The sequence below is a fragment of the Sapajus apella genome, unplaced genomic scaffold (assembly GCF_009761245.1).
Source record: "Sapajus apella isolate SASKATOON/1434 unplaced genomic scaffold, GSC_monkey_1.0 scaffold19, whole genome shotgun sequence".
In the NCBI taxonomy this organism is placed as follows: Eukaryota; Metazoa; Chordata; class Mammalia; order Primates; family Cebidae; genus Sapajus; species Sapajus apella.
Genome location: NW_022436959.1, coordinates 2,291,516 through 2,308,361, shown reverse-complemented (window position 1 = coordinate 2,308,361; position 16,846 = coordinate 2,291,516). Strand labels below are relative to the sequence as shown.

The window sequence follows — 16,846 nt, the reverse complement described above, 5'->3', positions numbered from 1 at the left end:
ATATATATATATATATCCCCTTCAAATAGGGTCCTGTATAAAGGGGAGAAAACTTCAACTCTCTTGGACACAGGACAACAGATGACAGACAGCCCTTCTCTTCTCAAAAAAAAGCAAACCTCAACCCAGCTATTCCTTTAAAAAGATGTCAGTTAGTGATCAACTCTGGAGAGAAAGCCATACCACTGAGGCAGTGAAGTACTACAAAAACATTTGTTTTATACAACTCAGCATTTATACCAAGGAGCTGATGCATCTCTGAGCAAATCCATAAAACTACCTGAATAAAGTATTATAGCAATATATTGTATCCATGTGTATATTTTAACTTTTATTAGTATTCCCCATTATGAAAAAACCCATCCCCCGAAAGTAAATCTCCACCAATCTCTACCATTAATAAGAATGTCAAATAAATCTGTTACTTCAACTCTAAAATGGGAAGGTTGGACATTGTCACTGTTTTTAAAGCTCAAGGGAGAAAAAGAAGCCACTAACAAATACTTTTAAAAAGTTATGGCAGGGCCGGGCGCGGTGGCTCAAGCCTGTAATCCCAGCACTTTGGGAGGCCGAGGCAGGTGGATCACGAGGTCAAGAGATCGAGACCATCCTGGTCAACATGGTGAAACCCCGTCTCTACTAAAAACTACAAAAAATTAGCTGGGCATGGTGGCGCGTGCCTGTAATCCCAGCTACTCAGGAGGCTGAGGCAGGAGAATTGCCTGAACCCAGGGGGCGGAGGTTGCGGTGAGCCGAGATCGCACCATTGCACTCCAGCCTGGGTAACAAGAGCGAAACTCCGTCTCAAAAAAAAAAAAAAAAAAAAGTTATGGCTTCCCACCTCACCCTACTGCATGCTGCCCAAAACAAAAGGAGAATGTATGGTGACTACTGAAAATATGTTGCCAAAATAAGTAAATAAATAACCTCCCCAAAGTATTCTTCCCTTTTTCTCCAATAAGTTAGAAAACTACTGGATTATATAATTGCTAAATACATCCCAGGCCCAAGATGACATACTATAATTTTTGGTTGTGTTCATTACCCTCAGACAAGGTGGTATGCATTTGATATTCCCCAGAAACAAGGAATAAAGGATTTGATGCTAAATTATAAATTTGTTAATAAAATATATGGGAATAGATCCAATGAAACACATTACTTAAGAACTTAATCTGTTTTAGAGGATGCATCATTAAACAAGTTAAAGAGAATTGTTATTTGGTGCTGAGAAAAAAGATTACCAAATTTGTAGAGTAAGGGAGTTTAAAAGCTTCATCTCATTCTATATATTCAAATAAGAGAATTAAAATAAACTATTAAGAATTAAACCACAAATAACCTAGAAGAAACTAGAATTATTTACCAACCCTTTGTAGGAAGGACTTTCCTAACTTAAGTAACAGAAGAAAGCAGGAAAAAATCCAACATATTTGAAAACAAAATTTAAAGAGAAATGGTTTAGAAAGAAATGTTAGCATACCAGCACAGTGGCTGATGCCTGTAATCCCAGCACTTTGGGAGGCCGAGGCAGGCAGATCACCTGAGATCAGGAGTTCAAGACCAGCCTGACCAACATGGAGAAACCCCCATCTCTACTAAAAATACAAAATTCGCAGGGCGTGATGGTGCATGCCTGTAATTCCAGCTACTCAGGAGGCTGAGGCAGGAGAATCTCTTGAACCTGGGAAGCACAGGTTGCAGTGAGCCAAGATAGCACTATTGTACTCCAGCCTTGGCAACAAGAGTAAAACTCCATCTCAGAAAAAAAAAAAAAAAAAAAGAAGTGATAGAAACAGAAGTAATCATTAGGATACCAAATACGAATTAAAGCAAAGACAGCTTTTTTTAAGTTTGTTTGCCAAGGTAGAAAAGACTGAATAAAAATATCCATTATTGGCAAAAGGGACAAGTAAAGACTAACTCTTTTCATTGCTAATGGTAGTATGAATTTGAATAAGCCTTTAAAACACAATTACACAATTAAAGACCTTTAAAAATGTTTTGCTCTATGGAAAGAAATTATATGCCCATGAATAAAAAGAATCAATATCATTAAAATGGCCATATGATCCAAAGCAATTTGTAGATTCAATCCAATCCCTATCAAACTGCCAATGACATTCTTCACGGAACTAGAAAAAAAAACTTTTTAAAATCCATATGGAACCAAAAAAGAGCCTGCATAGCCAAGGCAATCCTAGGCAAAAGGAACAAAGATGGAGGCATCATGTTACTGGACTTCAAACTACTGCAGGGCTACAGTAACCAAACCAGCACAGTACTGTCATAAAAACAGACACACACCAATGGAACAGAATAGAGAGTCCAGAAATAAGGTTACACACCTACAACCACCTGATCTTTGATAAAGCTGACAAAAACAAGCAATGGGGAAAACTATTCAATAAATGGTGCTGGGATAACTGGGTAGCCATACGCACAAGATTGAAACTGGACCCAATTTCCTTATATCATATACGAAAATCAACTCAAGACGATTTAAAGACTTACATGTAAAACTCAAGACTATAAAAATCCTAGAAAACAACCTAGGTGATAACATTCTGGACACAGGAATGGGCAAAGATTTCATGACAAAGATGCCAAAAGCAAGGGCAACAAAAGCAAAAACTGATAAATGGGATCTCACTAAACTTAAGAGCTTCTGCACAGCAAAAGAAACTATCAGCAGAGTAAACAGACATTCTACAGAATGGGAGAAAACATATGAAAACTACACATCAGACAAAGGTCTAATATCTAGCATCTATAAAGAACTTAAACAATTTTTTTAAAGGAAAACATTAAAAAGTGGGCAAAAAACATAAACACACACTTTTCAAAAGACATACATCCAGCCAACATGCAAATGAAAAAAAGCTCAACATCATTGATAATTACAGAAATGCAAATCAAAACCATAATGAGATTCCATCTCACACCAGTCAGAATGACTACTATTAAAAAGTTAAAAAATAACAGATGCTCGCAAGGTAGCAGAGAAAAGGGAACACCTATACACTGTTGGTGGGAGTGTAAGTTAGTTCAACCATTGCGGAAAGCAGAGTGGTGATTCCTCAAAGAGCTAAAAACAGAACTATCATTTGACCCAGCAATCCCATTACTGGGTATATACCCAAAGAAACATAAAATCATTCTAATATGCACGTGAATGTTCATGCAGCACTATTCACAACAGCAAAGACATAGAATCAACCTAAATGCTCATCAATGACAGACTAGATAAAGAAAAGTACATAAACACCATACATATATACAGTGCAGCTATAAAAGAGAATAAGATCATGTCTTTTGCAGGAACATGGATGGAGCTGGAGGCCATTATCCTTAGCAAACTACAGGAACAGAAAACCAAATACCACATTTCTCACTTATTAGTGGGAGCCCATAGCTACCATATCTATTATAGATTCAGTTTAAAGACAAAATTATAATGTCTTAAGTTTTGTTTTAAACTCCAGCCCAAGGATAAAAAAGGAAACGGAAGGGGAACTAGATGAACAATGATAGTTTATTGATTGTTGAAGTTCATTACAATATCTTCTGTACTTTATGAATGTTTAAAAAGTATAACAATCCCAGCACTTCGAAAGGCCAAGGCAGGCGGATCACCTGAGGTCGGGAGTTTGAGACCAGCCTAACCAACATGGAGAAACCCCACCTCTACTAAAAATACTTGATTAGCTGGGCGTGGTGGTGCATGCCTATAATCCCAGCTACTCGGGAGGCTGAGGCAGGAGAATGGCGCAGGAGAATGGCTTGAACCGGGGAGGCAGAGGTTGCAGTAAGCTAAGATCTCTCCATTGCACTCCAGCCTGAGCAACAAGAGAAACTCTTTAAAAATAAAAAAAGTATTTAAAAAAATTTTTTAAAAGCAGTATATAAAAATACTGACTGTAGAACCTAAATATCCATCAACAGGGAATGGTTCATTAAATATAGTAATCTATGTAATGGAATGCTGTGCAATTAATAAAGAATGAGACAGCTGGACTTGCCTGTAGTCCCAACTACTCAGGAGGCTCAGGGAGGAGGATTGTTTGAGCCCAGGAGTTCAGGCCAGTCTGGGCAACATACTAAGACCTCATCTCTAACAAAATAAAAATTAAAACTAAAATATATATATTATATAAATAATGGGACAGCTCTTGTGTATTAATGTGGTTATACATGTTAATACATGTAATGTTAATACATGTTAATTGTTAATACAATTGTAATACATGTAATGAAAGAAGCAAGATATAGGCTAGTATGTACAATAAGTCCTCACTTTCATTGTCAATAGGTTCTTGGAAACTGACTTTAAACAAAACGATGTATAACAGGTCCTTGAATAATGTCATTTTGTTATAACATTAATGAGGAAAAAGTTGGTTTTGTTAACACTGTTTCACTTAAAGTTGGTGTTTCCAAGAACCTATCATGATGTTAAGTGAGGACTTACTGCATAGAAAGTATGCTATTATGTGTTAAAATACACACGCATGTAGATATGCATGCACATACACATATACTTGTGTAAGCACATTTTATCTCTAGAATAATACAGGGGAAACAGCTAATAACGGCTGCCTCTAAAAAGGGCAAGTGGTAAAAGACATAGAAATAAAACTCATATATATATATTTATATTTTTTAATTTTGTTAGCGATTGGGTGTCAGTATGTTGTCCAGACTGGCCTGAACTCCTGGGCTCAAAAATACATATATGTTTTTAACATGGTACCACTCACTTGTATTCCCTCTTAGAAAACAGCTTTAAAAATAAATTTCCTGTTTAAGCTACTGTCTCTCTGACTCGTCCCTGTGGTCCTAAGAACAGGGAATGGCCTTTATCCATTATTACTATATCTCTAGCATCTGGCACAATAAATATGTGTTGAACTACTTCATATGAGCATCAAGAAAATATTGAAAGTACTGATTATAAGCAACTAATCTAGCAACTTGTAAATTCCACTTAATTCTTCAACACTAAATGAAAACATGGAAGGTTGCCAACACAGTAAAAATTACAAATTTATTTTATAACAAAATAAATAAATAAATGCATTTGCAAAGTATATTAAATAAAAACATGTGCAAAGTAAAGGATACTGAGCTGGGCCCAGTGATTCAAGCCTATAATCCTAGTTACTCGAGAGGCTGAGAGGGGAGGATTACTTGAAGCCAGAAGTTTGAGACTAGCCTGAGCAACATAACAAGGCCCTATCCCTTAAAAAAAAAATTTCAATTAGCTGGGCATGGTGGCACAGGTCTGTAGTCCCAGCTACTCAGAAAGCTCAGGTGGGAGGATCACTTGAGCCCTAAAGTTCAAGGCTGCAGTGAGCTATGATGGCACCACCACACTCCAGCGTGGGTGACAGAGCGAGACCCCATCTATTTAAAAAAGAAAAAGAGAGAAAGAAAGGATACTGGAAGAAAATATGAAATGTTAAATTAGTTGTCTTCTCTTTTTGGCAAAAAGCAAAATAAAATAGCAGAAACATGGGAAAAATGTAACTATCCGGAATGTATAATATGCCTGTCTCCATAGAAAATGTCATATTCTTTATGCAAGGAAAACTGAGTAAGATGATAAACCTGGTTTCTCCCTCTGCCCCTAGGAAAGTAACAATGAGGAAAAAAGCTGAAAGAAGCAAGCTAGAGGAAATCACAGCTGGTGACAGATGTTCTAAAAACTCTTTTTTTCTTTTCGGATAGGCTATACGAGTTAGGACTGAAGGATAATAACTAAACACAGAAAAAAAGGGAGCAAGGCAAACTCACTGCAACACATAAAATAGGTAGAGTACAATAGAAATTATGAAAAAAACCAAGAAGTAGAAATACTGTCATTCACAATTATGTACTTGAAAGCTATACCAAAAGACACTCATCATAGGTTTTAATAAGTTAAAATTACAGAGAAAAGGAGATGAAAGGAACTGGAAACTTCAAGAACAAACTCTTTCACAGAAAACTTTTTAAATTAGCCTTGCTTCCCCCACTACTCCATACAAGTGACCACACAGAAACCTCAGGGAATCCCCACTGTGTTCCCAGAATCATCCTTTTCAAAACTCTGCAGCACTTGCTTTGTTCTCCCTATTAACCCCCTTAAAGACAGCTCAAATGTTAACACCTCAGAAGCCCTTCACACTTATCCAAGCAGAGGTAGTCCCTCCCTCCTCCAGGCTCCCTCAGCACTTTTTTTGAGGCCATGACAGGCCATCAGCAGATGGTAATTCATTTACCTATCTGACCTACTTCCAGTGAGCCCAAATACAGAATTCATTTTCCTCTCCTGAGTGCCTAGCACACAGTAGATTCTAAAGTAAACATTTACTGAATGAAGTCACAGGGTCTTCATGCAAATAGATTTGCTCACACAGTCACCAATACTTAAAATCTGACTGATAGGTTTCACCAGAAAATAATTTTGAATTGGGGTTGAGGTAGGATACCACCATTACAAATGAAGTCAAAATACAAATGATAACCTAGGAAAAAATACTGAAACAAATGATAGACAAAATAGTCACTTCAGCAACACTGTTAAGAATACCACCCTCCAAGTTAAAATGGATTTGAATTCTAATTCTGCTACTGACAATCTCTGTGAACTTAGGCAAGCTGCATAGCCTTTCAGTCTCATTCTCCTCACCCGAAAGTGGCAGAAAACAGTGCCTAGACCAGAGTTGCTATAAAATGTAGTGAAGTAAGGCACATATAAGTTCTTAGTACAATGCCTGCTTCTGCTAATGTTCAATAAGCATTAGTTATTAATATCCTTTTGGTTAAAGTGTGGCAAGTGAATTTTTAAAGATACCAACACATCAACAAAATAAGCAACTCACAAATAAAACAAAAAGAATACATCTTTATCACGTCTCAAATTAAAATAAGGACATTCCAATTTATTAGCAAGTACATATCTGTACAAGTAAAGATATTCAGGCGCTTTAATGTTTACTGAGAAAGTAACTGGTACAACTTTACTGCAATTTTGCAGAAGTCTTTAAGATCCTCAAAAAGTCTTAAGAACACTTTGACTCAGGAATTGCCCTTCTCACAATGTATCCTAAAATAATAACTGCTAATATGTAAGTACACACATTTAATAATGATTATGGTAATATTTTGTGGGGGAAAAAACAGACCCAAACATTTATGGTAAAAGATTGCCCCAATTCTTTAGTCTTCTATAACAGGATCATATACTTGTACTACCTACCATGCAGTGGCAAAGCTGGTTTATGCTGGCTCACAAAAGCAGACTGCTGAGCCATGATGGGAGTATTTACAACACAGAAATCAGCAAATATGACAAATCTAGGGCTTTATTTTCCTCACCCCGCAAAAGCAGCTGTTAAGCATTTACCAACACAGCACTGGATGTAACTTTGCAATACCTCCCTGCTTCAATACTGCTGAGCTGTTGAGAGTGGCCATGTGATTTGCTTTGGCCAACACAGTATTAGTAAATGTGACAGATAGAAGGCTTCAAATGTGCTCAATCGTTAGCTTGCCCTCTTGTTTTCCTGTCATTTGTCATGAGAAGAACGTGTGCTGGGGCATTACTGATCTGCAGAGAATGAGAAACTCCAAACAGATCTGAACTCAATCTACAACCCAAGGCAGAGCTTTACCAATGACTAAAAGATCTGTGAGCAAGAAAAATAAAATATATTGTAAGCCACTGAGATTTTGAGGTTATGCAACAAAACCAACTCATATGTTCTCCACCAACAGATGTGTGAACAAATTAGTAAATCTACATAAATAATCATACAGACTTTAAATGTTGTGGATTTATATTTGATCTGGAAATATGTCCAAGTTATATCACATTTTTTTTAAGTTTACAAAATAAACAGTATGTTTCTATTTTAAAAGTATACATAGAAAAGTGTTGAGAAGGATAGTTGTTAAAATGTTAGTAATGGTTGTTGTCAACAAAAAGTGTCAAACTGTGTAAAATATTTGAAGAGATTTATTCTGAGCCAAATATGAGTGACCAATGGCCTGTGACACAGCCCTCAGGAGATCCTGAGAACATGTGCCCAAGGTGGTCAGGGCATACCCTAGTTTTATACATTTTAGGGAGACATGAAACATCAAATACATGTAAGATATATACTGGTTTGGTCCAGAAAGGCAGGATAACTCAAAGCGGGGGCTTCCAGGTTATAGGTAGATGGTTTTTTTTACGTTATTGGCAATTGGATGAAAGAATTATTATCAATAGAAAGGGAAGTCTGATTTTCTATAAGGAGTTGTAGAGACCACAGTTTTACCACACAGATGAAGCTCCAGGTGGCACCCTTCAGGGAGAATAGACTGTAAATGTTTCTTACCAGACTTAAGGTCTGTGTTGATGTTAAATGTTGGTCAGCTTTTCCTGAATTCCAAAAGGGAGGAGGGTATAAAAAGGGATGTCTGACCCTCCCTTCCTATCATAGCCTGAACCAGTTTTTCAGGTTAACTTTGGAGTGCCCAGCTAAAAGGAGAGGTCCACTCAGAAGGTTGAGGGACTTGAGAATTTTATTTTTGGTTTATATCATTATTTCTGAGTGGCAGGCTACAAGAAATTTTTATGTTTAAAAAAAGTCAGGGGAACTGCGGCTTAGGTGCAGACATGGCCAACTCCCAAGAACCACACCACACACAACCAGTCCCGAAAATGGCACAGAAAGGGTACCAAGAAACCCCGATCACAAAGATACGAATCTCTTAAGGGGGTGGACCCCAAGTTCCTGAGGAACATGAGCTTTGCCAATAAGCACAACAAGAAGGGCCTAAAGAAGATGCAGGCCAACAATGCCAAGGCCATGAGTGCACATGCCGACGCCATCAAGGCCCTCATAAAGCCCAAAGAGGTTAAGCCCAAGATCCCAAAGGGTGTCAGCCACAAGCTCAATCAACTTGCCTATGTTGCTCACCCCAAGCTTGGGAAGCGTGCTCGTGCACGCATTGCCAAGGGGCTCAGGCTCTTCCGGCCAAAGGTCAAGGCCAAGGCCAAGGATCAAACCAAGGCCCAGGCTGCAGCTCCAGCTTCAGTTCCAGCTCAGGCTCCCAAAGGTGCCCAGGCCCCTACAAAGGCTTCAGAGTAGGTATCTCTGTCTGCCAACGTGAGGACAGAAGGACTGGTGCCACCCCCCCAGGGCTGCCATCTGTATGGGGTCCTCCTGTGCTATTTGTACAAACAAACCTGAGGCAGGAAAAAAAAAAAAAGTCAGACAATAGAGGTTCTAAGAGGGGCTTCAAGAAGGCTGACTAGAGGCAACTCACCTCTTCCAAAAAAGAGAACAAAAATATTGAGTAGATAATCACACTTCCAGTAGGTCTCCTAAAGAAGACAACTGGAATTCAATAGAGAAATGACAGGACACACCTAAGGCAAGTTAAGAGAGGGAAGCAAGACAACCTGTTGCATTTGATGGGCTGGGAGCCTACAGAGCCTCCCCAGCACAGGGAAAGGTTAAGCGGGGACCCCCAGCAGTCTACATTCCCACTGCACACTCCTGTAATCCTAGCCACAAGAAAGACCTTTAACGCACATGGGCCCCAAGACTAACAGCGAGCTGCCTGGAGACCATGCAAACGCACTGCTCAAGGGGAGTTCACAATGGGTCCCGCACACCTCCTAAGTAGCTACAGTAAGGTACCATTTTCAGAGTCTAACGCCCAGCAGGCTGCATCCTGCCCTGGGGCCCAAGAAGCCCTGCATCTCACATCTCTGAAGCCTCACTGACATCCCCTGGACATTCCCAGGTGGTGCTGCTAGCTGATGTATCTTGGGCCAAAGAGCAAGACGTTGTCAGCAACCCCACTCCTGTAAATGGCACTACAGTGCATTTATGAGCACCCTGGGGACAGGCTACCAGCTTGCAGCCACCATCTGGAGCCAATATGTACCGCTCCCCCTCCCAGTTTATGGTTGTTGTTACTGAAAGCAACCCAGCCCTCCCAGTAACAGGCTGCAGTGCATCTCCTGACCACTGTGCTGGGAGTCTGGGGATCATTCCATTCTCGCCTACCAGAACCAGCAGCTGCACAACCACCAGGGGGCCTGAGGTCAGGCCAGCCTAGCCCAGTTCCACCCACCTCCAGTGGCTGAGCATGCCATCCAGGCGCTGTGGACTGCACCATCCACAACTGTTGGCACCTGAGTACCCCTCCCAGAGGCCTGAGGACCCAATCTGCCACTACTACCACGGCAGATACCCATGTGCATGCACCACGTGTGGGCTTGGGAACTGGCCCACCCAACCCACTGCAGTCATAATCAACACCACCACAGACCACTTGGGAGCTAAAAGTTTGTCCCACCACTACTACTGCCATAATCCATGGCATATCCACTGCTTAGGGGCCTGATGACATGCCAAACTGCCCAGCCCATCACTGTCACTGATGGCATCCAAACATGCTGGCTGGAGACACCCCCCATAAGAATTGACCCACCTGGACGAGCTAACACTGGTGCCAGCATATGCCACACCAGGGCCCAAGGACAGGCATGCTCAGCCTCCCATTGCCATCACTGGGGCCTAAAGATTGACCCACCTGACACCCCTGTCCCCAGCAAAACTTCACCACAGCCTCCACTAAAAACTGCACACGAAGACACTGAGGAAATCAGACACTACTGACACTGTTCCTGACAAAATTCATACAGAGACCACACTATGGTATACATACAGAATCAAAGCCAAAGTGGCCTACCCAAACAACACCACAGACACATCTTTAGGAAGAAGTGCCATTCTACAGGAGCAAATTAAAAAAACTAAAGAAGGGACTGTTACACCACATGCACAGATTTCAACATAAGGAAAGAAAAAAAAACATGAAAAAGCAGGTAGATATGACACTTCCAAAAGAATGTAATTCTCCAGCAATGGATTCCCGTGAAAAACAAATTTGTGAAATCCAGAAAATGAATTCAAAATACTGACATTAAAGAAGCTCAATATAAGAGGTTTCAGATAAACAATATTTAAAAATCTGAAAAACAATTCAGGATATAAATAAGAAATTTACCAAAGACATAGATATCATTAAAAAGTACCTAAGGAGAGTGAAAGTCACCTGGTGGCCACTCAACAGACCCGGAGACAAAAACTTCTTATCTGAGCAATTTAGAACGGAGCAAAGACTACCTGGCAACCACCAAATAGGCCATCCAGAGGCAAAACTCCTTATCTGGGGAATTTAGAGGTAATCAAACCTCCATAGTATCTGAAGTTGGCATCTGATTCCAGTCCTCTTTCAATTTTTGTAACTAAAATTTCTATATATCCCATGCTGAAAATAGTGTTATAACCCTAAGCTACCATCCTAAGGCCTATAAATGCTCCTAAGGAAAATCCACCACAGTGCACTGTCCTCTCACTGAGGCACCCTGCTGTACCCTTTTGCAGAGTTCTTCCTTTCTAATAAACTTTCCTTTTTCAAACTTAACTGTTGTCAGTAAATTCTTTTTATCAACCCATGAGTTGACCACTTCCTGGTGCCAGGGCTCTGACACCTTGCCCAGCAATCCCCAAATAGACACACTTGAAAAAGGTATTCTCCACAGCACATTACAATCAAACATCAAAGGCAAAGACAGAATTCTAAAAACAAGAGAAAAGCATCTAGTCACTTAGATGCTTAGAATCCCCAGCAGACTACAAGCAGATTTCTCAAAGAAACCTTGCAGGCCAGGAGAGAATAGGATGATACTATACCCAGCAAAGTTATTCTTCATAAATGAAGGAGAAATAAAGTCTTTCTCAAACAAGCAAAAGCTGAAGGAATCTATCACCACCAGGCTGACCCTTCAAGAAATAACTAAGAGAGCCCTATACCTAGTAGCAAAAGATAAATATCTACCACCATGAAAACACATCAAAGTATAAACCCACTGGTAGAGCAAATACACAAATAAAAAAGAGAAAAGATTTAAATGTTACCACTATAGAAAAAAACCAACCACAATGAAAAATAATATGAGAGAAACAAAGGAAGAAACGCTACTCAAAAACCAGAAATCAATTACTAAAATGACAGGAATAAGCCTGTCATATCAATAATAACTCTGAATATAAATGAATTAAACTTTCCACTTAAAAGATACAGAAGGCTGAATAAATTTTTTTAAATGATCCAACTATATGCTGCCTACAAGAAATTCATCTCATTTGTAAAGACAGACTGAAAGTAAGTGATAGAAAAAGATATTCCAAGTGAACAAAAATCAAAAGCAAACAAGAACATCTATCCTTATAACAGATTAAACAGACTTTAATTTAAAAATAATAACAACAAGGTCATTATAAACTGATAAAAAGATGAACTCAACAAAAAGATATAACATATCTTTTTCTAAACATATATGATCCCAACACCAGACCACTCAGTTCTATCAAGCAAACATAATCAGACCTAAAGGGAGGGACAGAATCCAATACAGTAAGCGCTAGGGACATCAACACCCAATTCTCAGTATTACACAGATCATCTAGACAGAAAATTAACATAGAAACACTGGATTCATGGGAGGCCGAGGCGGGTGGATCACGAGGTCAAGAGATCGAGACCATCCTAGTCAACATGGTGAAACCCCGTCTCTACTAAAAATATAAAAAATTAGCAGGGCATGGTGGCGCGTGCCTGTAATCCCAGCTACTCAGGAGGCTGAGGCAGGAGAATTGCCTGAACCAGGAGGTGGAGGTTGCGGTGAGCCGAGATCGTGCCATTGCACTCCAGCCTGGGTAACAAGAGCGAAACTTTGTCTCAGAAAAAAAAAAAAAGAAAAAAGAAACACTGGATTCAAACTGCACTTTAGACCAAATGGGCATAACCTGTTGGATGAAATAGGTAAGAATACACACTCTTCTCATTATAAATTTTAAAAACTTTTAAAAATCAACAAATTTTTTAAATTCAAAATCTATCAAGTATCTTTTCTGACCACAATGGAATGACACTAGAAATTAGTAAGTCTCTACTAAAAATACAAAAATTAGCCAGGCGGGGTGGCACACACATATAATCCCAGCTGCTCGGGAGGCTGAGGCAGAGTAACTGCTTGAACCCAGGAAGCAGAGGTTACAGTGAGCCGAAATTGAGCCACTGCACTCCAACCTGGGTGACAGAACAAGATTCTGTCTCAAAAAAAGAAAAAAAAAAAATCAGTAACAAAGAAAACTTTGGAAACCGTACAAAATACATGGAAATTAAATGGGTCAAGGAAAAAATTAAGGAGGAAATCAAAAATGTTCTTGAAGCCAGGTGTGGGGACATGTGCCTATAATCCCAGCTACTCAGGAGGCTGAGGCAGGACAATCGTTTCAGCCCAGGAGTTCTGCAGTGAGCTAGGATCACACCACCACACTCCAGCCTGGTTAACAGAGTGAAACTGTCTCTAAAACAACAACGAAAAGTTCTTGAAACAAATAAAAGTCAAAAAACAATATACCAAAACCTATGGAATATGACAAAAGCAGTGCTGAGAAGTTTATACTAATAAATGCCCACATCAAAAAAATAGAAATATTTCAAATAAACAATCCAACAATACAGCTTAACAAACTAGAAAACCAAGAATAACCTAACCCAAAATTAGTAGAGGGAAAGAAATAATAAAGATCAGGATAGACTGAAAAAGAAAAACAATACAAAGGATCAACAAAATTAAAACTTGGATTTTTGAAAAGAACAAATCAATAAACCACTACCTTGGTTAACCAAGGTAGTGGTTAAGGTAACCAATGAAAAAAAGAAGACCCAAATAAATGAAGTCAGAAATGAAAAAGGAAACATTACAACTAATACCACAAAAATACAAAAAAAAAACATCAAGTTATTATGAACAACTATACACTAATACACTAGAAAACCTAGAGAAAATGGATAAATTATTAGACATACACAGCCTGCCATGATTGAATCAAGAAGAAACAGAAAACCTGAACAGACCAATAATGAGTAATAAGATTGAATCAGTAATTAAAAAAAAAAATCTCCCAACAAAGAAAAGTTCAGGATTGGATGGCTTCATTGTCAAATTTGACCAAACTTTTTTTTGTTTTGTTTTTAAAGACAGAGTCATGCTCTGTTGCCCAGGCTGCAGTGCAGTGGCACGATCTTGCCTGACTGCAACCTCTACCTCCTGGGTCCAAGTGATTCTCATGCTTCAACTAACCGAACAGCTGGTATTACAGGCATACACTACCATGCCCAGCTAATTTTTGTGGGTTTTGTGTGGGTTTTGTTGTTGTTGTTGTTGTTGTTGTTGTTTGTTTTGAGATGGAATCTCACTCTGTTGCCCACGCTGAAGTGCAGTGGTGCAATCTTAGTTCACTGCAATCTCTACCTCCCAGGTTCAACTGATTCTCCTGCCTCAGCCTCCCAAGTTGCTGGGATTATAGGCATGCACCATGACGCCCAGCTAATTTTTGTATTTTTGGTAGGGATAGGATTTCACCATGTTGGCCAGGCCGGTCTCAAACTCCTGACCTCAGGTGATCCACCCACCTCGGGCTCCCAAAGTGCTGGGATTACAGGCGTGAGCCAGCACACTCGGCCAGAAATAAGTGTTTTAAAACATAGGATTATATATACAGGCATACATATATACATGTATAAAATCTGCATTTGTCCCTAACAATGCAATTTAAACAACCTTATATATCAATATATATACTTCTGTAACATAATCTTTGCAATATAGTATTACATTGGGCAGGTAACGTAATTGCTAAGTTAAAATCTAAGGGGTTTTTTTCCAATTTACACTACTCATTCATATATGGAAGCTAAATAAGTTCATCTCATGGAGGTAGAGTAGATTGATAGATACAAGTGTCTAGGAAGGGTGCTGGGAGTGGTGGGGGTGAGGTGGTGAGGGGAAGAGAGATTGGTGAATGGGTTATAAATATAGCAGAGTAGGCTGACTATAGTTAGCAACAATGTTGTAAATTTCAAAATAGCTAGAGCAGTGCCACACACTGCAGCCCCATGACCTGATATGCAACACAGAAAGATTATCACTACCTGCTACTCAAGTTTCCTTTACTTCAAAATAAAAAATAGTAGTACTCCAGTAAAACATTTCTGTTTTCAGACACAACCGTAGTCCAAACCATGTTCTCCAAGATCCTACTCTCTGAGCTGCTTTACCTGTGGCTGTATTTCCTCTGGAATCGCCTAACCCAAGCGGCCTGCTATAATTGCTAAATACAGGGTGGCTATAGCAAGCTTCTTGAGAAAACTGCTTTATAGGACTCTCAAAACAACAAAGATTCTGGATAACATGCAGGGGTTAGCATATCCCTATAATATATCATGGTTTTACTCTAGCACAGTTGTTACCAAGTTGATCAGAAACACTTATGGAACTTTTAAAAAGAGTTTGCTGGGCTCTGTACTCTTCCAAGTATACCTTCACTCAGCCACACTCCCCTGAAGACTAACTGAGTAGGTCTATAGTGAGGCTGAGTAAAAAAAAAAAAAAAAAAAAAAAAAAAATTACCTAGATCCTTGCTATTCAAAATGTGGTCCAAGTATCAGAAGCATCAGCATCAATTGGGAGCTTATTAGAAATGCAGATTCTCAGGTCCCATCATACCTACTGAATACAAACCTGCAGCTCAACAAGATCTCCAAGTGATTAATACAAACATTCAAGATTTGAAAGAACTGCCCTACATGATTCTAATGTGTAGCCAAGTTTCAAAAGCAGTGCTCTTCTTAACCCTCTAGTTCTCAAAATATAAAATCAAGTATATGAATACAGGTAAAATGTCCTTTAATTATTGCAAAGAGGCTAAGGTGAAAATCAAAAGCAATTCATTTTTAGGGGATCCCAATCATGTTCCATAGCTACCACAATTTCACTTACCCTTGCATTACATATGGAAACTGGTGACTCTGTGCTGGGTCAGTTTGTACTTGTGGAAGGGTACGCTGCCTCAATCCTTCCGAGGAAGAACTCGCAGCTAAGGACGAGGTTTCTTGACTGGATGATGGAGTTGTTGATCCTGAATGATCTGAACTCTACAAACAAAATGTAATTTTTAAAAGGAGATTTAGTTCTTTACAAAATTACAGGCACATTACTAAAAATGTATTCATGAAATCCCTCTGTAAAATAACTAAATTTCAGAAATTTGCTGTTTTAAATCTTGTGTCCAGCATAATAGATATTTTAATTTTGATAAGTCAAAACTTATCAAAACTACTTAATTAAATTACAGTATTTCATTTTTTCAACTAGAAATGGCTGAGGAGAATAATAACAATATATATATAAACAGCATATTAAATTCTGAGGATTAAACTAATGCATAAAAAGCTCTTTTCGCATGATTAAATTAATGCATGCAAAACTCCTTTCATGATGCCTAACACATAGAAAGCGCTCAATAAATGGTACTAATTACTGAGTCATTTAAACAGTTACTATGTTCCAAGTACTTTATAACATGCTATTGGTAGCACATTGGTTTAAAATAATGAGAAACAGGCTAAAAATCAAAACATCTAAAACCTAGTGTTACCTCTGACATTGACAAGTATAAGCTTAAAGGTTCACTTAACCTCTCAGAGTCTCCACTTTCCTACAGAAAATGAGATTGGACTAAATTTTCAAGATTCCTTTCAGTTCTAAAATTCTATTAATTTATAGAAATCACCAACAAATACTGCTTTTCTAGAAAATGAACTACTAGAATCAAGGTGTTAATCAGGATTTTTTTATTCTCATGCTCAAATGATGTCAGTAACTCATGGATTCAGTAACCTTTAAACAATATAACTCCCTGAAGACCATCCCAGTTTGTTTGAA

The 16,846-nt window shown here is 38.8% G+C and overlaps 2 protein-coding genes across 4 annotated transcripts in view; one reads left to right on the top strand and one right to left on the bottom strand.

Moving 5' to 3' along the window:
• The window catches only part of LOC116557602 (60S ribosomal protein L29-like), a 9,827-nt gene extending 656 nt beyond the window's left edge, over positions 1-9,171 (top strand). Inside the window, exon 2 of the mRNA XM_032287153.1 lies at positions 8,640-9,171. Coding sequence (XP_032143044.1) covers positions 8,640-9,122 — 483 coding nt within the window. The 3' untranslated portion in view covers positions 9,123-9,171. The remainder of the gene's footprint in view (positions 1-8,639) is intronic.
• HERPUD2 (HERPUD family member 2) overlaps positions 1-16,846 on the bottom strand; it is a 49,525-nt gene that overhangs the window by 8,876 nt on the left and 23,803 nt on the right. For all 3 annotated transcript variants that reach the window (XM_032286809.1, XM_032286810.1, XM_032286811.1), the window contains one exon: positions 15,902-16,056. In XM_032286809.1, coding sequence (XP_032142700.1) covers positions 15,902-16,056 — 155 coding nt within the window. The remainder of the gene's footprint in view (positions 1-15,901; positions 16,057-16,846) is intronic.